This window comes from Larimichthys crocea, chromosome XVII, assembly GCF_000972845.2.
Source record: "Larimichthys crocea isolate SSNF chromosome XVII, L_crocea_2.0, whole genome shotgun sequence".
Classification (NCBI taxonomy): domain Eukaryota; kingdom Metazoa; phylum Chordata; class Actinopteri; family Sciaenidae; genus Larimichthys; species Larimichthys crocea.
Window position 1 is genome coordinate 12,332,571 of NC_040027.1, and position 21,440 is coordinate 12,354,010.

Genomic DNA, 21,440 nt, shown 5'->3' on the forward strand with positions numbered 1-21,440 from the left:
ATTTTATACATTCCCAAATGGAAAAAATAACATACAGAATAATTACGTAGTATATTTTTATTAAAAAGGGCACAGCATATGTAAGAATCATCAAGTACACTTCTCGCACTCTGGAATGACCTCATAGTTGTAAGCCAAATGTGATTAAAAGAATCTAAAATCAAAAGTATAATTCCTTTTTTTAGGCATCTGACTGTTGATGGTTTTCCTCTGTACGACGGGATCACACGTGTGTCGATCACTGTTTTGTTTCATCACATGTCACAGTCTTAAAACGCAGCGTTAGACCTCACACGTGCCTCTGAATCGCTCTCTAGATTAAATTTCTTGCCTTGTGTGTTATGTCACATTTAAACCTTCTCGTATGAACCACCTCGGCACTTTCATTTCACGTCCCGCTGTGTCACACGCGTTTACTGTTCGTTCACAGTCAATGGTGCAGTTCTGCAGCCAGCTAGAAGCCATGCAGAACCTGAAAGAGCAGCTGGAGCAGAGGACGAGGATGATCGAGGCCAACATTCAGCGGCAGCAGGATGAGCTGCGTCAGATCCAGGAGGAGCTGCAGAGAGTTCAGGGACAGAGCCTGCAGGTGAGACCGAACGTACTGAACTCCCCGAACACAGGCGACAGTAGCAGCCAGGTGCTGGTAGGTGGCAGGAACATATGTGACTGTGACTTTGGAAGCAAACAAACATGCCTCTCTTCTAAAAAAGTCCCAGTACAGATGTTTAATTGTTTCCTTGTTTACTGTTTGATGTTCTAGTTTCAAAGGGAGTCATGTTCTGTCCTGTGTGCTTCAGATGTTCTTGCAGAAAGGAGCCGCGGGACTGAATCTGAGCTCTGTTCAGATGGCCCAGGGGAACGCTGTGCAGCAAGGGGGAACACTCAGCATGCAGGGCCAGGTGGTGTCTGCAGGGCCTCTGCAGAACAGCATACAGCAACAGCACGCTGTCCAGCCCCAGTCCCAGCAACAAACACTCCTACGGGAACAGAGCACAGCGCTCTCACAGGTCAGACATAGTGTTCATTAAACACACATCCATCGCAGCCGATCACTGACACACTTCTCATTCAGAGCTTCATTTTGTCTTTTTGTTTCAGTCTCAGCGGTCGTCTCTCACTCTGCAGCCTCAACAAAATCAACTGCCTGCGTCTCTGTACAACACAATGATGATCCCTCAGCAAAGCCCCTCTAACGTGGTCCAGATCACCACTAGCTTGGCTCAGAACACCGGACCCAACACTCCTGCTGTGGCTACATTTGCTCAGGACCGTGCAGCTCAGATTAGGTTTGCATTAAAAACTCCTCTTATTGACATGGATACGTTTTATTCTTTCGATCCAAGTGAGTTTCTTATTAAGGAGTGTGAGTTCATTGATTAATTTGAAGTGTTTATTTTCATTTTTCCTTCGCCCACAGGTTTCCTGCTGGTCCTCAGCTGCTCACCAAGCTAGTGACGGGGCAGATGGCGTGTGGGGCAGTCATGGTTCCCACAACCATGTTCATGGGCCAAGTGGTAACAGCCTTTGCTCCTCAGCAAGGCCAGACCCAAACCATCAGCATTTCCCAGCAGCCGCAGCAACAGCAGCAGCAACAACAGCAGCAGCAGCAGCAACAGCAGCAGCAGCAGCAGCAGCAGCAGCAGGAGCAGCAGGTACAGCAGCAGTCACAGGTCACAGCCATGCAGCCCGGGCAGGCTCCACTGGCCCAGCAGCAAACACAGTTCTTACAGGTAACACTGAGGTGGAAATGTGGAAACTGGGCAGCTGTGTCTTCTTAATTTAATCTTAAAATCTCAATTTCCTTCCTACGATCGAGCTAATCAAAACTTTTCACTTAAGGCTCCTCGACTTCTGCACGGAAACCAGTCCACCCAGCTGATCCTGCAGGCAGCGTTCCCTTTGCAGCAGCAGGGTTCCTTCACTGCCACCACCCAACAGCAGCAGCAGTTACAACAACAGCAACAGCAGTTACAACATCAACAACAACATCAACAACAACAACAGCAACAGCAGCAGAAGCAGTTGCAGCAGCAGAAACAGCAGCTGGGCCCTCACAGGGCGGACAGTTTGTCCGATCGCTCTGCCTCGCAGCCACAGTAGCCGGCCGAAGCCGATCGGAAAGCGGAGCGAGCCAAACCCCACGAGGCATGGGCGTCTTTGTGAAGGGGAGTACATCACTGAGACCATGCCTCAGAGGCTGAGAGGTGATTGGACGGGCAGCCTGCGGCTTCCCTCCCTCTCACAAGGATCTTTTTTCTGTTTGCACTTAACTCCTGAGCACAGAGTGCTGTAGAGAACCCGCGACCGGGCCCGCTGTGGCTCTGGCAGTCGGCTTTGGCTGTGGGTCAAAGCCTTTTTTCTCCAAGAAAACAGGGAGCCACAATCCCTGTGATGGACTCCCTCCTCCGCCCCCCTGCCTCACACCCTTCTCTCTGTGTGTTTAGTGTGTGTGTGTGTGTGTGTACGTGCGTGTGTGTGTGTGTGTGTGTGCGTGCTGTAGTCACCCTCACAGGATTATTTTACGCAGAGCTCTCCAGTTAATGCAGCGAAGCTTCTGCCGAGCTCCGAGGACGTCCTGCAGAACAGTTTGTTTCGGATGTTTTCTCCTGTTCTTGTTTTTCGTGTAAAAATAACGATGGGTCAGAAAATATTTTTAAGAATGTGGTGTAGATTGAAACTTTTACTGTACAGAAACATCACGTGTAATATATTCTGTAAATACAATGAAAAAGAAAGAACTAATATTTTATATGATGCATGACATGAAATGCGTAGTCTGTTATTCGCAGCTTTGAATATGCTTTTTTTCTAGTACTCTACGAAGAAAAGATCTTAAAGAATCGCTCAGCGGCTGATATTTTCACAGACTTCCTTTCTCTTACGGGACGTGTGTTTGTGTGTCTGCATAGCAGACGAAGCTGATGCTGCTTGTCGTGTCACAGTTTGTTTAATCCTTGACCCACATTTTCACAGAATTTCATAAAATTCTCAAAATGATAGAGAAGTATTTTTAAGCTTTTTAAAGACACCACACTCAACTCGAGCTAAATGTCATGAAGACTTACCGAGGTTAAGCTAAATGTATGCAACGATAAGATTTGCCAAGATAATCCTTTGTTTTGTTTTTTAGCACTTCTGCCTTTAATCAACATATAAATATTTATCCCTTGGAATATATTGAAAGTTTATAGATCAGTCATGTTAAGCTGTGGATAACTGTCTCAGAGTCGAGCTGGAGATGGTTGGTAACTTTTTGCTGTTTGCTAAATCGGTGCTAAGCGCAGTGAGAGTGAATCGGAAAAACCAAAACAACGAGCTGAAAGATGCTAAAAAGGCTCCAGAGTTAAGTAGTCACGTGTCAGTACTGTCAGCTTTTTAAAAAGTCTGATGCCTACAAGGATGCAGGAAAATGTTGGGACCATTCTGTCACCGCTGTCAAACTCACGGTGACATTGAGGAGATTACAATCACGCCCCCCCTCCTTACCCACCCACCCACCCCCGCCTACACACACTCTGGTTTAGCAGGCTCGCCTGGCAGCTCCCTCACCATCTGATCTAATTCACCATCAGATGGTGTCAGGCGGACAGCTCAGCCTATTCTTCATCTGTGTGAAGTGACGGCCCGAGCTCGACACACACATGGCCGCTGTCGTCTGGTGAAATACATACGTTAGACGTATTTGACCTACAGCGTGCATCTGGTCATGTTTGAATAAACACACCCACGTCGAATTCTTATCTTTTTTTTTTACAAAGAGAAAACTCGTCACAGATACGTCTTATTTATCAGCCGAGTAACTTTTCTAACATGTTAAAGTGTCTAAAGCTGCTTCTACTGTGATAAAGTCCAGCTCGGTTTCTGCTTGATCAGCTCCAAAGTGATCACTGCCTGTGTCAGACATTTAGTCAGTGTAACTGTCACTTTGTTATGATTGCCCAAAGTGTGTGTGTGTGTGTGTCTGTATACATTTTTAATCACACGTTTCACATTCGGCTTGCATCATATTTATGTAACTGGCCTTTTTTTTTTTTTTTTTTAAGTGGTTGCCTTTGTCGGCTAAAGTTGTCACTTAACTAACTGGTTATTTTATGAATCAGGCCCACGTGGAGCTGTTCACGCTTTATCCAGACAGTGTTACATCCTGTTGCAGTGTGACCACTTCATTCATCCATTCAAATCGCAGTAAAGACCCCCCTCCAGGGGTATTAATATTAGAAACTCTCCTTCCTAATTTCTCACCTCAAACCTGATTTTCAGCTTAAAATGTTCATGGAACAATCATGTTTATACTGAATCACACTAAAGTCTGAGATAATGTTCAGTTTATCTTTTCTTAAACCTTCTAGAAACTACAAATTCCTGTGATTGAGACATGATTGATGTCTTCTGAGTAACTGAGAAACTTTATGATCCATGACACGATCACGAGGCACTTTGATGAACTGTAGTTTGAAGTAAATCCTACAAAAAAACAATGAAATCAAATAGAGATCTGGGTCATGAAAACATTAAACATCCTCCTCTACTCTCCCCAAAATGTCCCTTCAGCAAAAACTATAAAAAAATACACAATCTCCTCTAATAATTTACACACAGTCCCTAACACCTGCCTTGTTTCTGTGCTCTTTGTTTTTTTTAAATCAGTTGTGGTGCTTCGACACATATCAACATATAAGTAAGACATTTCTCTGCTAAACACTTCCAGACCTGCAGAGCGGACCCCGGGTCCTGTGATTACACACGAACAGCATCTGGAGTGTGAAATTTATACGTGGTGCAATATACCTACAAGAATGTAATTAAATATCATTAACACAAGTATTTTGCATGAGAGGAGAGACTTTGCACAATGTACGATAGGACATGCAGTAAATAAGAGAACTTAAGTATTTTTCTATATTACCGGAATAGACCTCATTAAGCTGCCACATGTACATCAGATGTGAAAATCTGAAAATCGAGGAACGTGAAGGATCTAAACGAACTGTGACATACAAACAAAGACTGTTGAACTCGTTTCCCTCAGAAGAAGCTGGTTATTTGTGAGTTTATGCAAAGACTTTGTATCGAATTTTAAGGGTTGTTTTTGAATCTTTAACCTGTCGGTCAAATTAATTTTCCTTCATGCTGGAAATTGTTGGAATTGACAAAAAAAAAGGTTCTTTAAAAAAAGACGACGCTTAGTTATTAGTCGGTCGTTTGCCAAGTCACAAACACAAACAAGGGGGGAAATGTTTTGTTATCCAAAGAGAGGGGGGAAAAAAACGAAGAAGACGAGGACCCTTAACGAAAGGACACAGTGCATTGTGTTAAATGTTGTGTAGTTCTGATGTACACACTAGAAACTCTGAATGTCTATCAGTGTTCTCTCTCTCTCTGTTTTTCAGTTCATGTTTGTGTGCCGTTATCGTTTGGCTCATGAAATTTACTGCCGCAGTGCACTCGATGGCAAAAACCCCACCCCTCCACCTGCACCACCACCACACCTGTTGTTGTTATTAAAGGGTTAATCCGCACTGAATCCCACAGATCGTGGCCACGTCTTGAACCGGTGAGGTCGGAGCAGGTGTGTGTTTAAAGGTCACTGTGTGTGAGACGCTTCATCCCAGACAGGATCGTTTGAAATGTTTGGCACCACCTTCCAATAAAGCTTCATTGATAAATTGGAATTAAGGGCTTTATTAATGCTTTATAAGACATGAAGAAGTGAAAACTTCCTTTATACTGCCTTATAGCTGCAGACTTCATATTTTTACCTTTTTATAAAGGACTAATTAACATGTTGTTGCATCGTTACCGTACATTCTCTGGAATTTTGAACAACCTGGCACTCATCTGTCCTACAACTAATTACTTTAATTGGACACTTGGACATTGATTAGTCTGTTAAATACCAAAGAGTGCCCCAGAGCTCGAGCTCATCTCGTCTTATCTAAAATGAATTTACAGGAATATAAAGAGACGACTCATTGTAGAAGCTGGAATCGGTAAACTTTGACTGTCACCTGATCAAATGTTTAGTTAAATTACCTTTTTTTTAAATGAAGCATTATTAAATCATACATTAAGTATTAATAAAGCCTTTAATTACAACTTATAACTCCTTATTAATTAGTTTATTAACACATTGAGCTTATTTTCTTATGATGGATGGATGATTCATTCTGGACTCTTTATAGACACTGCTGCCACCTGCTGTTCATTTGTTTGACCAGAAATAAAAATCAAACATTAAATTATCAGATGTGAAGTAGGTCGCACTCTCAATAAACAATCCCATAATGCATTGTAATTCATGTTTGAAGCACTTTGCACAGGTGTGTGTGTGTGTGTGTGTCTGCTGCCTTGCATTTATTTCCTGAGTCAAACATTCAGAAATTAAAACATTTAAACCATTTAAAAAGGCAAATGTAATCGCTCGTTTGCTTCCCCTTCAATTTGAAAATAAAAAAACAAACTGTAATGAAACGTCTCCGGTTTGTTTCTGTCCAATCAAATGACTTCGATTTAGAAATCAAGACGACACGTGAAACATTTTTATTGAGCATTTTGAAGATTTATAGGCATTTTTTTTCAACCGACCTGTATCACAAACAGAAGTATTTCACAGCCTGTCAAATATTGACAACGCAGCTTTAGCCCGTTCACTTAAAAAAATATCTCCGGTCCTTGTTTACAGAGACCCTCCCCTCTTTTTTTCTGCTTCTACAGTACATGTTGTTTTAAAAAGGAAAGAAAAGGAAGCTAAATAAATAGATACCGCTTTAAATAAAAAAAAAAAGGGTGAAACGAAGGCTTGAATCACGTCGCCGCCTTCAGGTGTCACTGTAGCTACAACACAGCCGCTTATGGCAAAAAGGAGTGACTTAAAAACTGTATACGTGGTGGTGACTCATCCACTCTGTACCCTATGAAGTCCTTGATCGGTTTCGTGATCCGGGGCGGTCACATTGGAGGCAGCAGAAACGGCTTTGAATACTGAACATGTGTGGGAGAATCTGTGGCGGTGATCACTGGCCTTCCTTTAACTTGATCTACGTTTCATTCACCTGAAACTCCCGATACGTGGTGAGTGTTTTTTTTAGAAGAGTTGCACATAAGCTGTTTTAACGCCGTGCTGTAGCTCTCTGGGTTCTGTACCCGCACAGACGATGCGACACCAGGAGCGCAGAGGTATTCTAGTGGCTCAGGTCCGTCTCCTGTGTGAAACAGAGGATTAACTAAAGGGAAATATTTCCTCAAATAAAATCTCAACTTAAGTTTCATAATTATGTGCTGTTGGTTCCGTTTTCAGTGTTTTTCCCCTCACAGTGGGAAGTTAAAAATCGTAGCATCACCGGTAAGAGAGAAACTGGCAGCTTGGTCTACGTTTAACACTTACACACCCGGGCTCATGTCGAATAAACGCTAATTAAACATGCAACATTTAAAAAGAAAAGGCAAAAAAAGTTTGAAATGTGCTCAGCGTGAAAGAGACGGCTGAGGGGGAGGAAGTGCTGCATGACGTCGGGCTCTGTCTCTGAGCCGCAGAACGTTTCGGACGAGCTGGAGGGCAGCGATCAGTAACAATCGGTCCACACACACGCAGTCAGAGGAACAGAGGCCACCTCGGAGACGAGCGCAGGACTTTAAGCTTCCCCCCCGTTTAGCCCATCACACTTTTCTGTCGAACACATACAGAGTCAAAACTAAATTCTCTCTACGGCAACTTAACCAAATTTTACACGTATGTACAGAGTAAACCTGAAAGTCTCTCGTCCAATTAAAATCCAGCTTCGGGCTTGATGAACAGGGCGGAGAAAGCGAACGCCAGGAAAACGATCCCTCCAATGATTGTAACTATGGAAACAAAACAAGGAAGAGGTTTTTAATTACAGGGTAAGATGATGAGACAAACAAACAGTGTGGTGATTCATAGAACTCGTTTGTTTTCTTAATTCTCGTCCAGAAAACGTGCACAGACATAACCGAGTTATGCAAACGTTAACGGGTGGATAATAATTCAAAGTGTCGCCTGTGTATCATCAACAAGGCTCACCTGGTAGAGTGTACGCCTCGTCTACAAAAGGCTCAGTCCTGGGTTTAATCCCACCCTGTGGCCCTTTGCTGTGTCACCACCTCTCTCCTTCCTCACTTTCCTGTCGCTATCAAATAACGCTCAAAAAGCCCAAATCAATACCCGCGAACTAAGATGTTCTGCTCCGGACTGAATGATTTGGTAGAAACATCCAGATTTGAGGCACCGAGGTCAGACACGAAGCGACTCTAACTCTAACTAACTCACCCTTTTTGTTTAACACTAGAAGAAACTAAACACTGAAGACCAACTCTGTGTTACTGCTCACTAATTTACTGTAAAGTAACCTTTATAGTACGTTTTAAGGATCGGAATCGTGAAAATAGATCGAACAAATCTGATATGAATGTCTATATTCTCACCTGTCCTGACGGATATTTTCTGGGCGATCATTCTCCCTCCTATCACAGCCAGTCCTGTACACAAACAGTGTCCAAGCGTACCGCCCACTGCAACTCCAAACGGATCCTGGGAATTCAAAATTACACGTTAGCGCTCCTGAATATTTCATCAACACAGCAGTGAGGGTTATTTTTACTGTTTATGGTCTCAACAAGGACAAACAAAGGATTTGTTCTGCGCTTGGGGCCACCCAAGCTGAACATTCAGAAGAGAGGAAATGTAACCAACCTCCCGAGCAGCTAGAATAATAGTGGTCAGCTGTGAGCGGTCCCCCCACTCTGCCAGGAAGGTGAGGGTGAGCGCTTGGATGAAGATGGGCGAGATGAAGCTGTGCCACTTTCCCTGAGGGACGGTAGTTCCAGCCTCCACATCTGGAGTCCCGTTAGCCAGCTTGGCCCGCTGGAGCTGCACAAACAAAAGAGCATGAGGCGATTTTACTAACAACCCTGGAAGCAATGTTTTATTTGCATATTGAAATGTGGAAGTATTTTTATAACTGTATCATGTTTCACTCTCCAACAGACAGACTGTGTGTTACTGGTCATTTACTTTACAGTGAAAGGTGTGGCCGAGCGTAACAGGTAGAAATAGAGAGAGTGACAGAGGATCAGCTGATCTGGATCACTTTAATCCACAACAGCTATAAAAAAAAAAACTCAACTACAATAATAGTAAAAATTAGTTAAAGCATTATTTTTGGATCTTCCTCTGAGAAGCAGCAACACTGTGGCGGTTTGTCTTAAGATAAAGTAACGTGAATCATTTCTGAGTCAGAGAAACTGTGATAAACAGTGTCCATGCTTCTGATATGAATTATGTATTTAGTTAGTTGTAATGAATTTTTATCACCCTGGAGAAAACATGATCACATAACGCAGATGCTGGCTTCCTAACAGTGGCTACAAGTTGTTAATAAAACTTAATTTTTAAGATTTTATTGCTACTCATGAAGCCCTGAGAGGCCTTGCCACAAGTTATCTAGCAGATAACTTAACGCTCTGCGTCCCTTCTCGGTGCTTTAGATCCTTAGATGTGTCTTTCTGGGTCGTTCCTCTGTCAGATATTTACACAAAGGTGACAGATCCTTTGCAGTCAGAGCTGAGAGACTGTGAACTAAGCTGCAAATGCTGTCTCTAGTTGATTCAACTATCTTTGTAGAGTTCACTCTTATTGTGGTTTGTTTTATTGTAAAGCACTGTAACTGTGTTTTTGAAAAGGTGATATACAAATAAAAGTTTATTACTTTTATTATAATTATAACATTCTACATGATCTATCAGGATTAAGACTGTAGAAGTCGGCTTACCTCTTCGTCCTTCTTCTTAATCTCCGCCTGCACCTCCTCCAGCTCCTCCTGGCCTTCGTCCGGACTCATCCTCAGCCCTTCTCTCAGCATGCGAACGCCGAAGATGGCGAACAGAGCGGTGGACACGTAGTACGTGTAAATCCTGGGGATGATGGTGGTGGCGTAGCCAAACAGCACTGTGGTGGTGGGGTGGGGGGATATATGACAAATATTATTACTCAGGGGGAGATGGAGGATTAACTCTGTGCATAACCAAACAAGCCACCTGTACTAACCAGAAAGACAGGTCATGAGTCCCAGGGCCAGCATAGCACCTGCCAGCACGGTGAGGCGGTTGTAGCGCATGGCCATGATGGCGGCGATGAAGAACGTCTTGTCCCCCAGCTCAGACACGATGATGACAGAGATGGAGGCCACGAAGGCGTGAATGAAGCCCAGGTTTCCTTTGCTGGAGTCATCTTCAGAGATGACCGGGCCTAACGGATGAGGACTGGAGGCTTTCTGCAGAGACAAAGAAACACAAGACGAGTCAGCAAGACAAGCTGTGACTCTTATTCATCTGTTTACAGCCTGATTTAACTGTACACAGTCCTTTATCCCCATTTGTAGAAAACATTTTTATTTCTATGATCACTTTATATTTTTTTTATATAGTTTTTGTACAGATGTTTAGCTCCTTAACACAGTTGTATATTTATTTTCTATGCAGATGTTTAACTCCTCTGCACTAGGGATGTAACGACGCATCGCGACACGATTAAAAATCGCGGTACAAACACGTGACGACTCGCACCGGTCGACTCGCACCGAAAAAATGAATCGCGATTTTTCGCGAATGCGAGAGAAGTAGGATATGTCTTTTTTTTTTAAATTAGAAATAGGTTTCTATCTTATAAAAAGTCACTGGTGATTCATTTGTTCAACGTCAGACGTGAAGTCTGTACGGAGACAGAACGAGGGAAGACACGGCGAAGCAGTTTTAAATCACCTGTGTGGCAGCATTTTGAATTCCCTGTATACACAAATACAACTGGTGAGAAATGGACACACAAAACCAAAACAGCATGTATATATTGCAAGAGACTGCAACATATAGCGGCAACACAAAGCAGCATATCAGCCGCCAAAGTAACGTTAAGCCACCTCGAGAGTGAAAACTGCACATTACACCAGTTTAATGTGAGATTGTTTCTAAAGAAAGGAGATTTTTGTCATGTATTTTGTTGTTTAAATGTAAGTTGCACCTTTTTTTTTATTATAAGAGAACAGAAACTGTTTCAAGTTCAAGTTCAAGTCAGTATTGAAATTTCCTGTGCAAACGGCGTAAACATGAGATATCGAATATAAGTAAAAGATGTAGAAAATATACAAATCTAAAAATATATACAAGCTAAAGACATCCGTGTTGCAGTGTACTGGCATGCAAGTTTAATAAATAGTTTGTAGTTTTTCCTACAAATAAAAAGATAATTTAATTTGGTCATAATTTGTCTGTAGCTCATTTTGATTTTTAAAAAAATCGTATCGTGAACAAAAAAATCGTGAACCGTATCGACTTGAGTGTATCGTTACATCTTTACTCTGCACGTATTTAAATGTAGATCTCTCTCAGGTTAATTTTAACACGCGGTTACTGTGTCACAGGTTAAATCTGATGTTTGTTTACATGCTTTAACTTTAACAAAGTATCTGTCTGTGTAAAACGAGCTGAACTTGCACGTTTGTTCATCTTCGTGTCGCCGCATTGTCGGGAATGTAAACAAACCGGGCCGGTGACGTTAAGACAAAGTGACCCGCTCATGTTAACACAGGTCTTATCTTGAACTCTCCTTTGAATATGAGCTCCAGCTCCAGCAGCTGTAGCTGCAGCTTCACCCTCCAACACCAACAACTTTAACCGCTTCAACTCCACCCGTGTCTCGGCTAGCATGTGCGGGCTAGCTCGGAGCAGCTAGGAAGCGGCGGCGGTCAAAATATAAATAAAAACAAAAACAAACATCTTCCTGTCGACGGTAACACAGAGTTTAATTATCGCTAATGAAGTTGAAGCTCGTACCTCTGGTGCAGGCTGCTCTTGGACGGCTGGTTTCTCCTCTGGAACAGCAGCAACTCCGACCGACAACAGGAACACGGCGGCGGCGGCGAGCGGCAACAACACCCGGTGAACCGGCCCGCGTCCTCCGCCGACCGTGAGAGGCATCGTCGCTTTTGGAAGTACCGAACCGAGTTGGACAGTCTGTCTACCGCGAATCACTTGATATCATCGGCGACAGCAGCAGCTAACTTCATATTAGCAGCCGACACTGGTGAGGGAGTCCTGGGTGAGATACACGTCACGATCACACCGACCCACGGCGGAAGTTAGCAGGCTGCCAGAGGAGAGAGAGATGATTGGACCGTACGGGTAAATGTGGGCGGTGACGTATGCTCAGGGGAGCTCAGTGATTGGACAATATTCCTGTCAGTAACAGTTGTAGTTCAACGCTTCAGAGACAAAAACTACAACATTATCATGATAGGTTACACTGCAAGTTATTAAATACACTAATTAAAGGTGCAGTAAAATTTGGGGCTTTTTTTTCCAGAATAAGGCAAACATGACAATATAATAACTATGTTTTCATGCATGTATAATCACCTGAAAATAAGAATCTTTTTATTTTGTTTCTTAAAAATGATCTACAGTGGGAGCGGGTCCTCTTTCATCGAGGCCGCCATGTTGAAACTCCATGTTTCTACAGTAGCCCAGAACAGACAAACTAAATAGTGACTGTAACTAGGGATTCACACACACCGCGGAAAGGCTGCGCCACGGTTTTGCTCCGTCCTCTGCCTGGTGTCAATTCACACCGGGCATGTGGCGGCAGCGTAGCGAGCCAGCCGTATTCACACGAGATCATGCGAGAATCCTGAACGTATGCAAGACCCCGTGATAAACTGTGTATAAAGGAAACAACAAACAGCTGACTTTGCTTCTCCGAAATTGAAGAGATTATAAAAAGGATCTGTTGTGTGATAAATTATTGTGTGTTCTTCCACTTCAACAATTAGTCTCTCATCATTCATGTTGAGACCCTTTGATCGATTGACTGCTGACCTGGTGCCACCGGTCATGACCTAACGTTGATCTGAAGTTGCGATAAGCTACATGAACTGCATATTGTGTTTTATTTTGAAAGGGGGCGGAAGTGGCGGAAGTGTATTACATTTACAGATTTCCTGTCCGGTGCAATCTGCTCAGTTGAAATTCATGCGGTTTAGCAACGGCTCGTGTCAAAAACAGAAGTGCTAAGGAATGACAGTGTGGCAGCGCGGAGAGTCGCTGCTGAGACGTTCCGTGGCGCTTACGTCCCCGGTGTGAATAAGGTTTAAACGGAGTCCTTTAAAGTGTTTTTGTCCGTTACACTAAGAAGGTGAGGGAGATGTGAGGGGATTGCAATGTAGCGATTAGACCACTAGGTGCAACTAAATTCTACACACTGGACCTTTAAAGACTTAAAATGCAAATACTGTGAATAATCTGTGGACACTATTTTACAATAAAAAACACAAAAATACATATGCTCTACAGGTTGGAAATCAATTATATTACCAATGTTATGAAATTGCAGTGTAGTGGATAAAATCATTAAAATAAGTGTGTAGAAAGGATTAAACTACGGAAGCCCTAAGCGGTCAAACATTCATACATTTTTACCAAGATAACAAGTTGACTTCATTTGTTTTCTGGAGATCAAGTTATTTTTGTCACTATCTTGAAATCACAAATGTTGTTATCCTGAGATAACGGGATGATTTTCTCAAGATAATGTAACTTGTTACCCAAGCTAACAACATAATTAATTCAAGATCTCGAGAAAACAATAGGATGATTTGGTAATCAATGCAGGAAACATCATACAGTGGAGCAATGTCAGAGGAGCAGGATAATGTTGCAGTTGCAATGATTTAATATACCTCTATCCTTTTGTTTTTTCTCGAGATCTGGTATTAATTATGGCATTATCTCAAGATCTCGAGAAAATTATTCCGGTTGTATACATTTATTTCTTCTTTTTTTTCGTATCATAAGACACTTAGTCAAATTGAATTGTCTGATCATCTTATGTTTTGAAATCTTTGCTATTAAGAAAGTTAAAATGTCCTTATGTTAACAACATAACTTATGAGTCATGACAAGATGAGTTTATATGTTTGATAGAAAATGTGTCTTTATTACATTAATATTCCTTATAATAAAAATAAAAACAAGGCCTTGCAATGATAATGTGAGTAGCATTCTTCATTTCTTCATGTCATTCGTTAAGAAACAGTTCACCTCTCACCTGGACAGACTTTCTGCAGCACTGCCACGCCTCACATTCACACTTGGGAGCTGTCTGCTATATTCAGCCTCGTCCTGTTGGCGACTGAGCAGCTTCACTCGGTCAAGAGCACCTTGAGAAAGCTGAGTTTTCTCTCACACCTTTCTAGGACTTTACAGTTTCTCGTAAAGAGTGTAAACACAAACTATTCACAGCACGAATGGTATAAATGCTTTCCTGTGCTTTGGGTATGACTCATACTTGCTGATATAAAGGTCATGACAAAGCTGCGCTGCCAGCGCCTGGTTGAAGAGCACGTAAAGCACAACGAGCCACCAGGTGAGAGACAGGCCTCCAAAAACCAAGCTCAGTGAGACGTAGATCAACAGCTCAGCAAAGTAATGAGGGCATGACACCAGCTCGAACCAGCCTCCCTTCGGCACTCTGTGAGCCAGCGTCTCCACTGATCCTGAAAGACAACAAACAGAAAATACATCAGTCTCTATGTAGACCAGTGGTTTATGACACTATTCACTTAGCTATTAAGCATCTGTGTGAAGTTAAAGCTGCACTAATCATTGTTTATTTAGATCACAAACAAAGAGAGCTTTCCGGCCTCACAACTCGCTCGAGTCCACCAGCAGCAGGGTTGTTTTCAGTTAATAAACCTCACTGTATGCCACATGTTTTGTGTAGCTCTTCATCCTGAGGATGCAAAGCAGTGGTAGTCTTACCTGTACCTACAGAATCTAATAGTTATGGTACTTTGGGAAATGGTCAGCAGCGATTAAGTATACAGCATTTGCCTGAAAATGCTGGAATGCTTCTTCCAGCTTTGGAGCGAAGTATCTCAGAGCCTTGTTCATGAGTGATGGAAAAGACGGTGTGTGAATTCACACAGGATCAGAGGTACGGGGAGGGAGCTTGGACATGCAGAGGGAGCTCGTGTAGAGCCACTGCTCCTTCCCTTTGAAAGGCATAAAACTGGGAGGAGAGCCCAGGGCAGACCCAGATCCCGCTGCAGACACTACATAGCCCATCTGGCCTTGGAACGCCTCAGGATCACCCAAGAGGAGCTTGAATGCGTTGCTGGGGAGACGTCTGGAACGTCCTGCTCAAACTGCTGCCACCACAACCCGACACCGGATAAGAGGAAGGAAGTGGATGGATGGATTGCTTTGTAGTATGAGGCTCAAAACACAGAAACACTTACCTGACTTCCCAGTGCGGAGCCTGGCCAGCAGAACCATGGACTGATGCTGCATGAGTGAGGCACCAATGAAAAGAGCAATTCCTGCCACGTGAAACAAGTCCAGCTGAGAGAGGAGAGATCCAGTCCCTACAGAGACAAACACATATATCACTAACCATGTATCAGAAGCAGCGAACATTAGATGTAGAGAGGCCTGACTTCAGTTGAACCTTTTCCCAGACGATCTGAGCAGAGCACCGTCAACCCCAGCACGACATAAAACCCCAGACCGAAGACATACTGCACCAAGTGCATGGCTCCATCAGAGAAAACACTGACGAACAGGCACTCGAGCAGCCTCCGGAGGGAGTGGACCCAGAGCAGCAGCTGCACCAGCAGAGTGGACAGCTGTGGGACTGCAGACAGCGTGAACACGGCGAATCAAAACAAGAAAACACACAAGCTTTAACTGTGACTGTAAAGCCTTACCATGACTGTCAGCGCTCGGCACAACTGTCCCAATGTCTAACACTCCTCTCAGCCATGATGGGTAGGAGTGATGCCTGAATGTGAGGTTCAGGTACAAGGCGAGAAGAAGACCGTTCCAGCCAACAGAGATGGCATAGAAGTGCCAGAACCACCTGAAAAAAGCAAAAATATGAATTTTGTGTCTAGATAGATAGATAGATAGATAGATAGATAGATAGGTGGCAGTATAGCATTTTCTTTATAAGCACGGGTGCAGGTAATCCTCCGGGTTCATGGGGTCATGCGGTTTTTACCGCTCGCTCGCTGGCTCACTCACCTGGTTTCCGTTGTTTTGTCACATTATTATTATTTTTGCACCAAGATAATCATGTTTACTTTGTAACCTTTTGGATTATTAAATGGGAACATCACCCAAACGAAGAAAAACCTGTATGGACATTTGTTTGTAACGATGCACAAGTGACTACAGGAGGACAGGATAGTCGCTATAATAAACAACAACAACAATAATAATGATATATCTATATAGATACACATAGAAATGTGTCATATAGCCTGTGCAAGGTGTGCATACATACATAACTGCAATATATAATATATCCACATGTATAAATATGTTTATATATACACAGGTATGATATGATATATTATATATAATATATAGTATATACTATATGTATAATATGTGCATAATAAATACTGGACTGTACAAGATATACATGCAATAAATAATATACTATGAACATGAATATTATGTAAATATAATGTGCCAGAAGATAATAATGTTGTATAAATATGATTTATAACATCAATATGGTTATTTTGTATTATATTAACACATATCACGTATGATATGAAGTATATAACTTTAGTTTTAGTATATAACTAAGTTTTTAAGATCCTAACAATGTAATTAAACCCTCATCCTTCAGTTAAATGAATAAATGACACAGAAATGTGTCGTTACCGTTTCGGGACGTCAAACTGACGCAGCCAGTCGTGTCGTTTGACGGTTTGTTTGGTTTTTCCGTACCGGATCAGATCCTGAAATATGACGTGGAGACGACATGTTTCATATTTCCTCGGCAGGTGCGTGGATATTTTATGAGCACAGAAAGCTGCGAGGAAACACAGAGCCAGAGAAAACCAGAAAACATCAGCTGAGCTGAACATCATCTCCCAGCTCTGCGGGCGGCGTGGACTTTGTTTTGTGCGACAACGAAAAGAGACCGTCGGTAGAAACGGTCGCAACAGTTCCGGATGAAATGTGAAGGCACGGAAGCACCGAGTAATTATTTTATATCACGTTAATTAATTAAGTCAGGTGATTGTGTGAAATATGTCACACCCTGTGTCAACAAGAGGAGGAAAGCGTTTCAAACTTTGCACTCGATGATTTATACACATTGTTGGAAATGATACAGCAGGTGGCAGCACGTGGAGCCAACATGGGACACTCAGACCCTGATGATTATTTTTATTGTCACATAATCAAACTGTTTTATACAGAAGCCTCAAATACATTTAAAGACCCAGTTTGTAAGATTTAGGGAGCCCTATTTACAGAACATGGCCCAAATATAATATATAATATGCATAACTCTATTTTCATTAGTGTATAATTACCTTAGAGTGACACTTTAATACCAGCAGATACCTGGAGTCCGCCGTGTTGAACCACCATGCTTCTGCAGTAGCCTCCAGAACAGACAAACCAAGCACTGGCTCGAGAGAGAAGAGCAAGTTTCACATCCACCGTGGTTCCTCCTTCACACTAGGAAAGATGAAGGAAGGAGGGTGAAGCGACAAGGTTGAAATCTGCAACTAGATGACACTGAATCCGACACACTGGACCTTTAATCTAATATTACCGTATAAAAGAGCGAGAAAAGCAATAAATATGGAGGTGTCACCTAAACCACAAAGACCTCATCTGCAGCCTGTGTTCATCTCCTACCTAAGTAGGTTATATTCTGTCTGCCGTTGGTCTCGACATATGTGGTTTGCACTGGACAGAATGAGTATGAAAAAATGTAACAGGAAAAGTAACTAACAACTAGAACTGTCAGACAAATGTAGTGGAGTGAAATATTACATTTGTCTGTGAGGTGTCAAGGTGCGGCACGGCGGTGCAGTGGTTAGCACTGTTGCCTCACAGGTTCCTGGTTTGAATCCTGGCCTAGGTCCTTTCTCCAATCCACTTCATTTATATAGCATGATTTTTAGCAAACACAAGGTTTCCAAATACAATCAATAACACAATAGAAACACAATAAAAAAAGATGAAGTAGACAATAGAAAGATAAAAAACAATAAAATAAAATAAATAAAAAGCACCGTCGCACACAAGATAAATAAAAAAAATGCATGTATACACATAAAATCAACACTCTACATGGCGTCAAAAGCCAATGAGAAGAGGACAGGTGGGTTTTAAGAAGGGTTTTAAAATGAGATCGGCTAGGAGTGTAGGGGTGCAGCGGCTCAGAGAGGTAAGGTGGGGCAAGGCCATTCAAGGCTTTAAAAGCAAATAAAATAATTTTTAAAATGAATCCTAAAATGGACATGCAGCCAGTGGAGTGAAGCTAAAATCGGTGAAATGTTCTTATATTTGCTTGTGCCAGTTAAAAGACGTGCGGCAGCATTTTGTACCAGCTGAAGACGACTGATTCTGTGTGGAATTAATAACAAACCGGTTATTGATTCCACAATTGGCGACTCTCTCGCCCGTACTGTAAGTGTGAATGTGATCATGAATGGTTGTTTGTTTCTGTGAGGAACTGGACACTTGTCCAGGTTGTACGCCGCCTCTTGGTCTATGCCAGCTGGGATCAGATCCAGCTCCCCACGACCCTGATGAGGATGAGTATTCATGGAAAATGGATGGATTGATGTTCTTGAGTAGAAGAAGAGTAAATGTACTCCACCATGGATTAAAAGTATTTTATAAGAGTTTCATCATCAAATGATGGGCATATTAAGTATAGCAATTTAAAGTCTGTATTATACAGTTATAGAGTTATTGTTATACTTAGACCAATGTGTTGTACCCGATATGGTCATAATATGTTTTGTATGTACTACAGATAAGTGTGAAATAAAAACAACAATATTTCTCTCAGTAGTGCAGTAGAAATATAAAGGAAGGCGCACACACGCGCGTGTGTGTGTGTGTGTGTGTGTGTTGGTGTTTTATGTGTTCAAAGAAAACATCTGGATCCAAAATATGAATCAGTTCATCACTCTTTGATCTTCAGGACAGCGTTACCAAACATGATGTCTGACCTCGCGGCCTTGGCACTTCACTCATGCTCATTTTTTTTGCTGAGCTTTCGTCTCACAGGTTCACAAGTCGCCCGCGTGTTCCTCCTCTCTACAATACAGTAATGTGTCAAAGGAAAAGAAGTGTGTTTGTGTGAAAAAGGCCTTTGAGGCATTAGAGTCCAGGATGCCTCTTAGAGGAGCACAGTATCCTGCCTGAGGAAGTGTGGACCGTTTCCTGCTTCCCTCCCTCCTCTGTCCTCAGTGTCCTCCTCCTTTTTTACTGTGCCAAGAGCTGGACCCTCATTGGGCCCCCTGAAGATTGCAGTCAAAGCTGGTGCTCCGTGGGCACCATAAAATAAGATTTGTGTTGCAGGAAAGTTAAATCAGTTCAGGTTCAGACACAGACTGAGGAAAAAATAATCAGAGAAAAGGTTTTGTCTTAGCGCACATGAGACACAGACTGTTGACTCTATACTCTTTCTTCATTGTTCTTATTCAACGGAGCGTACGATATATCCAGAGGCTTGTACATAATGTGGCAAACACTCCCTGTTTCAGTTTTCCTATAACAAAACTCAGAGACACAAATGCAGGGAAGCAGAAATTATATTAAAAAGTGTGACATTCTGAATTCAGATACCTTTCTGTTGGTCTACAGAGCATTAAATTGCTTCTTTACGCTTATATTTTACAGCTCTTTTCATGGCCTGGCACACCCAGAGATCCTCTGATGAACGTTTATCTATTTATCCTTAAATCCACTGTACATTTTTCTGCAACTACACATAAACATATAACATAACATATTTACACATTGGAGTTAGATGAGTAGAAGATCAGTGCCACCAAGATGGAGCCAGCAGCCTGTTAGCTTATTTTTAGGATATTGCTGTTTAATTTAAACCAAGCAGTTTTAATTCATTTAATTTAATCCGTCGCTGGGAAATGAAGCCAATGTGGAAGTGCCAACGACTGTAATTCTTTGAGTGGCCACTTGAGGCTGGTTCCCTAAAGTGAGTCAGTCTCCATAAGTCCACATGTTCAAATGTCCAACTTCACAGCAAAAATAAACATGTTTACAAAAAACTGCGTTGGTGTCTATAGCTAATTTCCACGTTTATGCCCCCCTCAGTTGGTAAACTATCAATAACAAGACTGCTATTTTACATTGAAATCAGCATAATGCAGGTTAATGAACATCTGACTATTTGTTTGTTTAGGTCTCCATACTCTTCATGTGGTCTCCATTTGTATTTTTAACAATACTTCTAGAACAGAAAACACATTAAAACAAATATTTGTAAAAATGGAAAACAAAAGTGGCCCTAAACAATTTCCTTGAGGAACTCCACACCTCCCTGCTCTTACCTCAGAATGACTACCATTTAGATGTAGTTATTGATTGCACTACATAATAATTTAGTCATTAGGCAGCCTCCTGAGCTTTAATAATAACTCTTGTAGTTTGTGTATGACTACAATTGTGGCAGTTTATATTTTTGTTTTTTGTTGTCAGCTCTGACTCGTGCAAGCTTTTGTTCTTTGTTCCTGTGCATGGGTAACCAAACCAGTTAATTAATTAATCTTAACTTTAATTTACACATCAGTTTTGTAAAAGCTAACTTGCTTTACCTCGTGTTCTCTCAAGTGAGTTGTGTAAACTTCTCTCCACAGATTGCATCTGTGCTGTGTTCTTTTTTTGGGTCAATTACGACAATGCAGAGCTAACACACAAACAGTCTCCCTCTCTCTCTCTCTCTCTCTCTGTCGCTGAGTGCACCCATTCTTTTCTGTATTGAATTGTGGGACACTGACCTTTGAAATCCCTCTTGTGATCTCAGAACAATTCACAGCTTTTTGCTTTTGAAGACTTTTGAATAGGAGTTGTTTTCAAATGTGACTATATCCCGTTTTAAAAGTGCATGTTGCAGATATCGCGTAAATATCACCCACCTTAACACCCAAATATCTTAAATCAAGTATTATGCTCCACAGAACTTAAAACATTTCTTTAAAAATGAAATTTTTTTAGGTTTGCCTCTGAGTGGGCCAGAGTTCAAAGCAATCATCTCGTGTTGAATGTGGAAAACAAAAGCCGACAGAAAAATGGAAAATGTTTTCTTGTTTCCAGCTTTTCCAGAGTTAGTACATTTGGTGTCGAGTGTCCTCCAGGAAGCGTTGGTTAGGAGGAGGGTAGGCGGTTTTAGTAGGCAGGGAGTCCCTATAGAAGTGACCAGGCCAGGAAACATGTGGATGTAGCACGTAACATAATACCCCATCATATCCCTCAGCCCTCCCGAATCTGTGCCAACATCAAAACACAAAGCTCACCCTCCTCCTCGTCAGGTGAGGTCACGTTGATCATGTTGAATTCCTGTGAAAAACATAATCTTCATCAGA

At 42.1% G+C, this 21,440-nt stretch overlaps 3 protein-coding genes across 11 annotated transcripts in view; 1 reads left to right on the forward strand and 2 right to left on the reverse strand.

The window, feature by feature from the left end:
- Positions 1 to 6,787, forward strand: part of clocka (clock circadian regulator a) — a 26,210-nt gene extending 19,423 nt beyond the window's left edge. For 6 of the 8 annotated variants that reach the window (XM_027290095.1, XM_027290094.1, XM_027290096.1 and 3 more), the window contains 5 exons: positions 431 to 589; positions 801 to 1,010; positions 1,102 to 1,289; positions 1,421 to 1,733; positions 1,843 to 6,787. In XM_027290095.1, the coding sequence (XP_027145896.1) occupies positions 431 to 589; positions 801 to 1,010; positions 1,102 to 1,289; positions 1,421 to 1,733; positions 1,843 to 2,103 (1,131 nt within the window). In that variant the 3' untranslated portion in view covers positions 2,104 to 6,787. The remainder of the gene's footprint in view (positions 1 to 430; positions 590 to 800; positions 1,011 to 1,101; positions 1,290 to 1,420; positions 1,734 to 1,842) is intronic. The other 2 variants (XR_003464033.1, XM_027290097.1) reach the window with 2 other exon arrangements.
- On the reverse strand, positions 6,529 to 12,168 carry tmem165 (transmembrane protein 165). Of its 2 annotated transcripts, XM_019277684.2 has the most exons (7): positions 11,848 to 12,168; positions 10,067 to 10,292; positions 9,792 to 9,967; positions 8,714 to 8,890; positions 8,446 to 8,551; positions 7,750 to 7,845; positions 6,529 to 7,669 (listed from the first exon to the last, which is right to left on the reverse strand). In XM_019277684.2, the coding sequence occupies exons 1-6, from the start codon at positions 11,989 to 11,991 to the stop codon at positions 7,769 to 7,771; spliced, it is 906 nt and encodes a 301-aa protein (XP_019133229.1). In that variant the 5' UTR covers positions 11,992 to 12,168; the 3' UTR covers positions 6,529 to 7,669; positions 7,750 to 7,768. The 2 variants fall into 2 exon arrangements, with proteins under 2 accessions (XP_019133229.1, XP_019133228.1); XM_019277683.2 differs by having other exon boundaries at positions 6,529 to 7,845.
- Positions 12,169 to 14,002: 1,834 nt separating this feature from the next.
- Positions 14,003 to 17,012, reverse strand: srd5a3 (steroid 5 alpha-reductase 3). Its single transcript, XM_010731016.3, has 5 exons — positions 16,744 to 17,012; positions 15,777 to 15,928; positions 15,518 to 15,703; positions 15,309 to 15,434; positions 14,003 to 14,564 (listed from the first exon to the last, which is right to left on the reverse strand). The coding sequence occupies exons 1-5, from the start codon at positions 16,950 to 16,952 to the stop codon at positions 14,305 to 14,307; spliced, it is 933 nt and encodes a 310-aa protein (XP_010729318.2). The 5' UTR covers positions 16,953 to 17,012; the 3' UTR covers positions 14,003 to 14,304.
- Between the last annotated feature and the right edge of the window lie 4,428 nt (positions 17,013 to 21,440).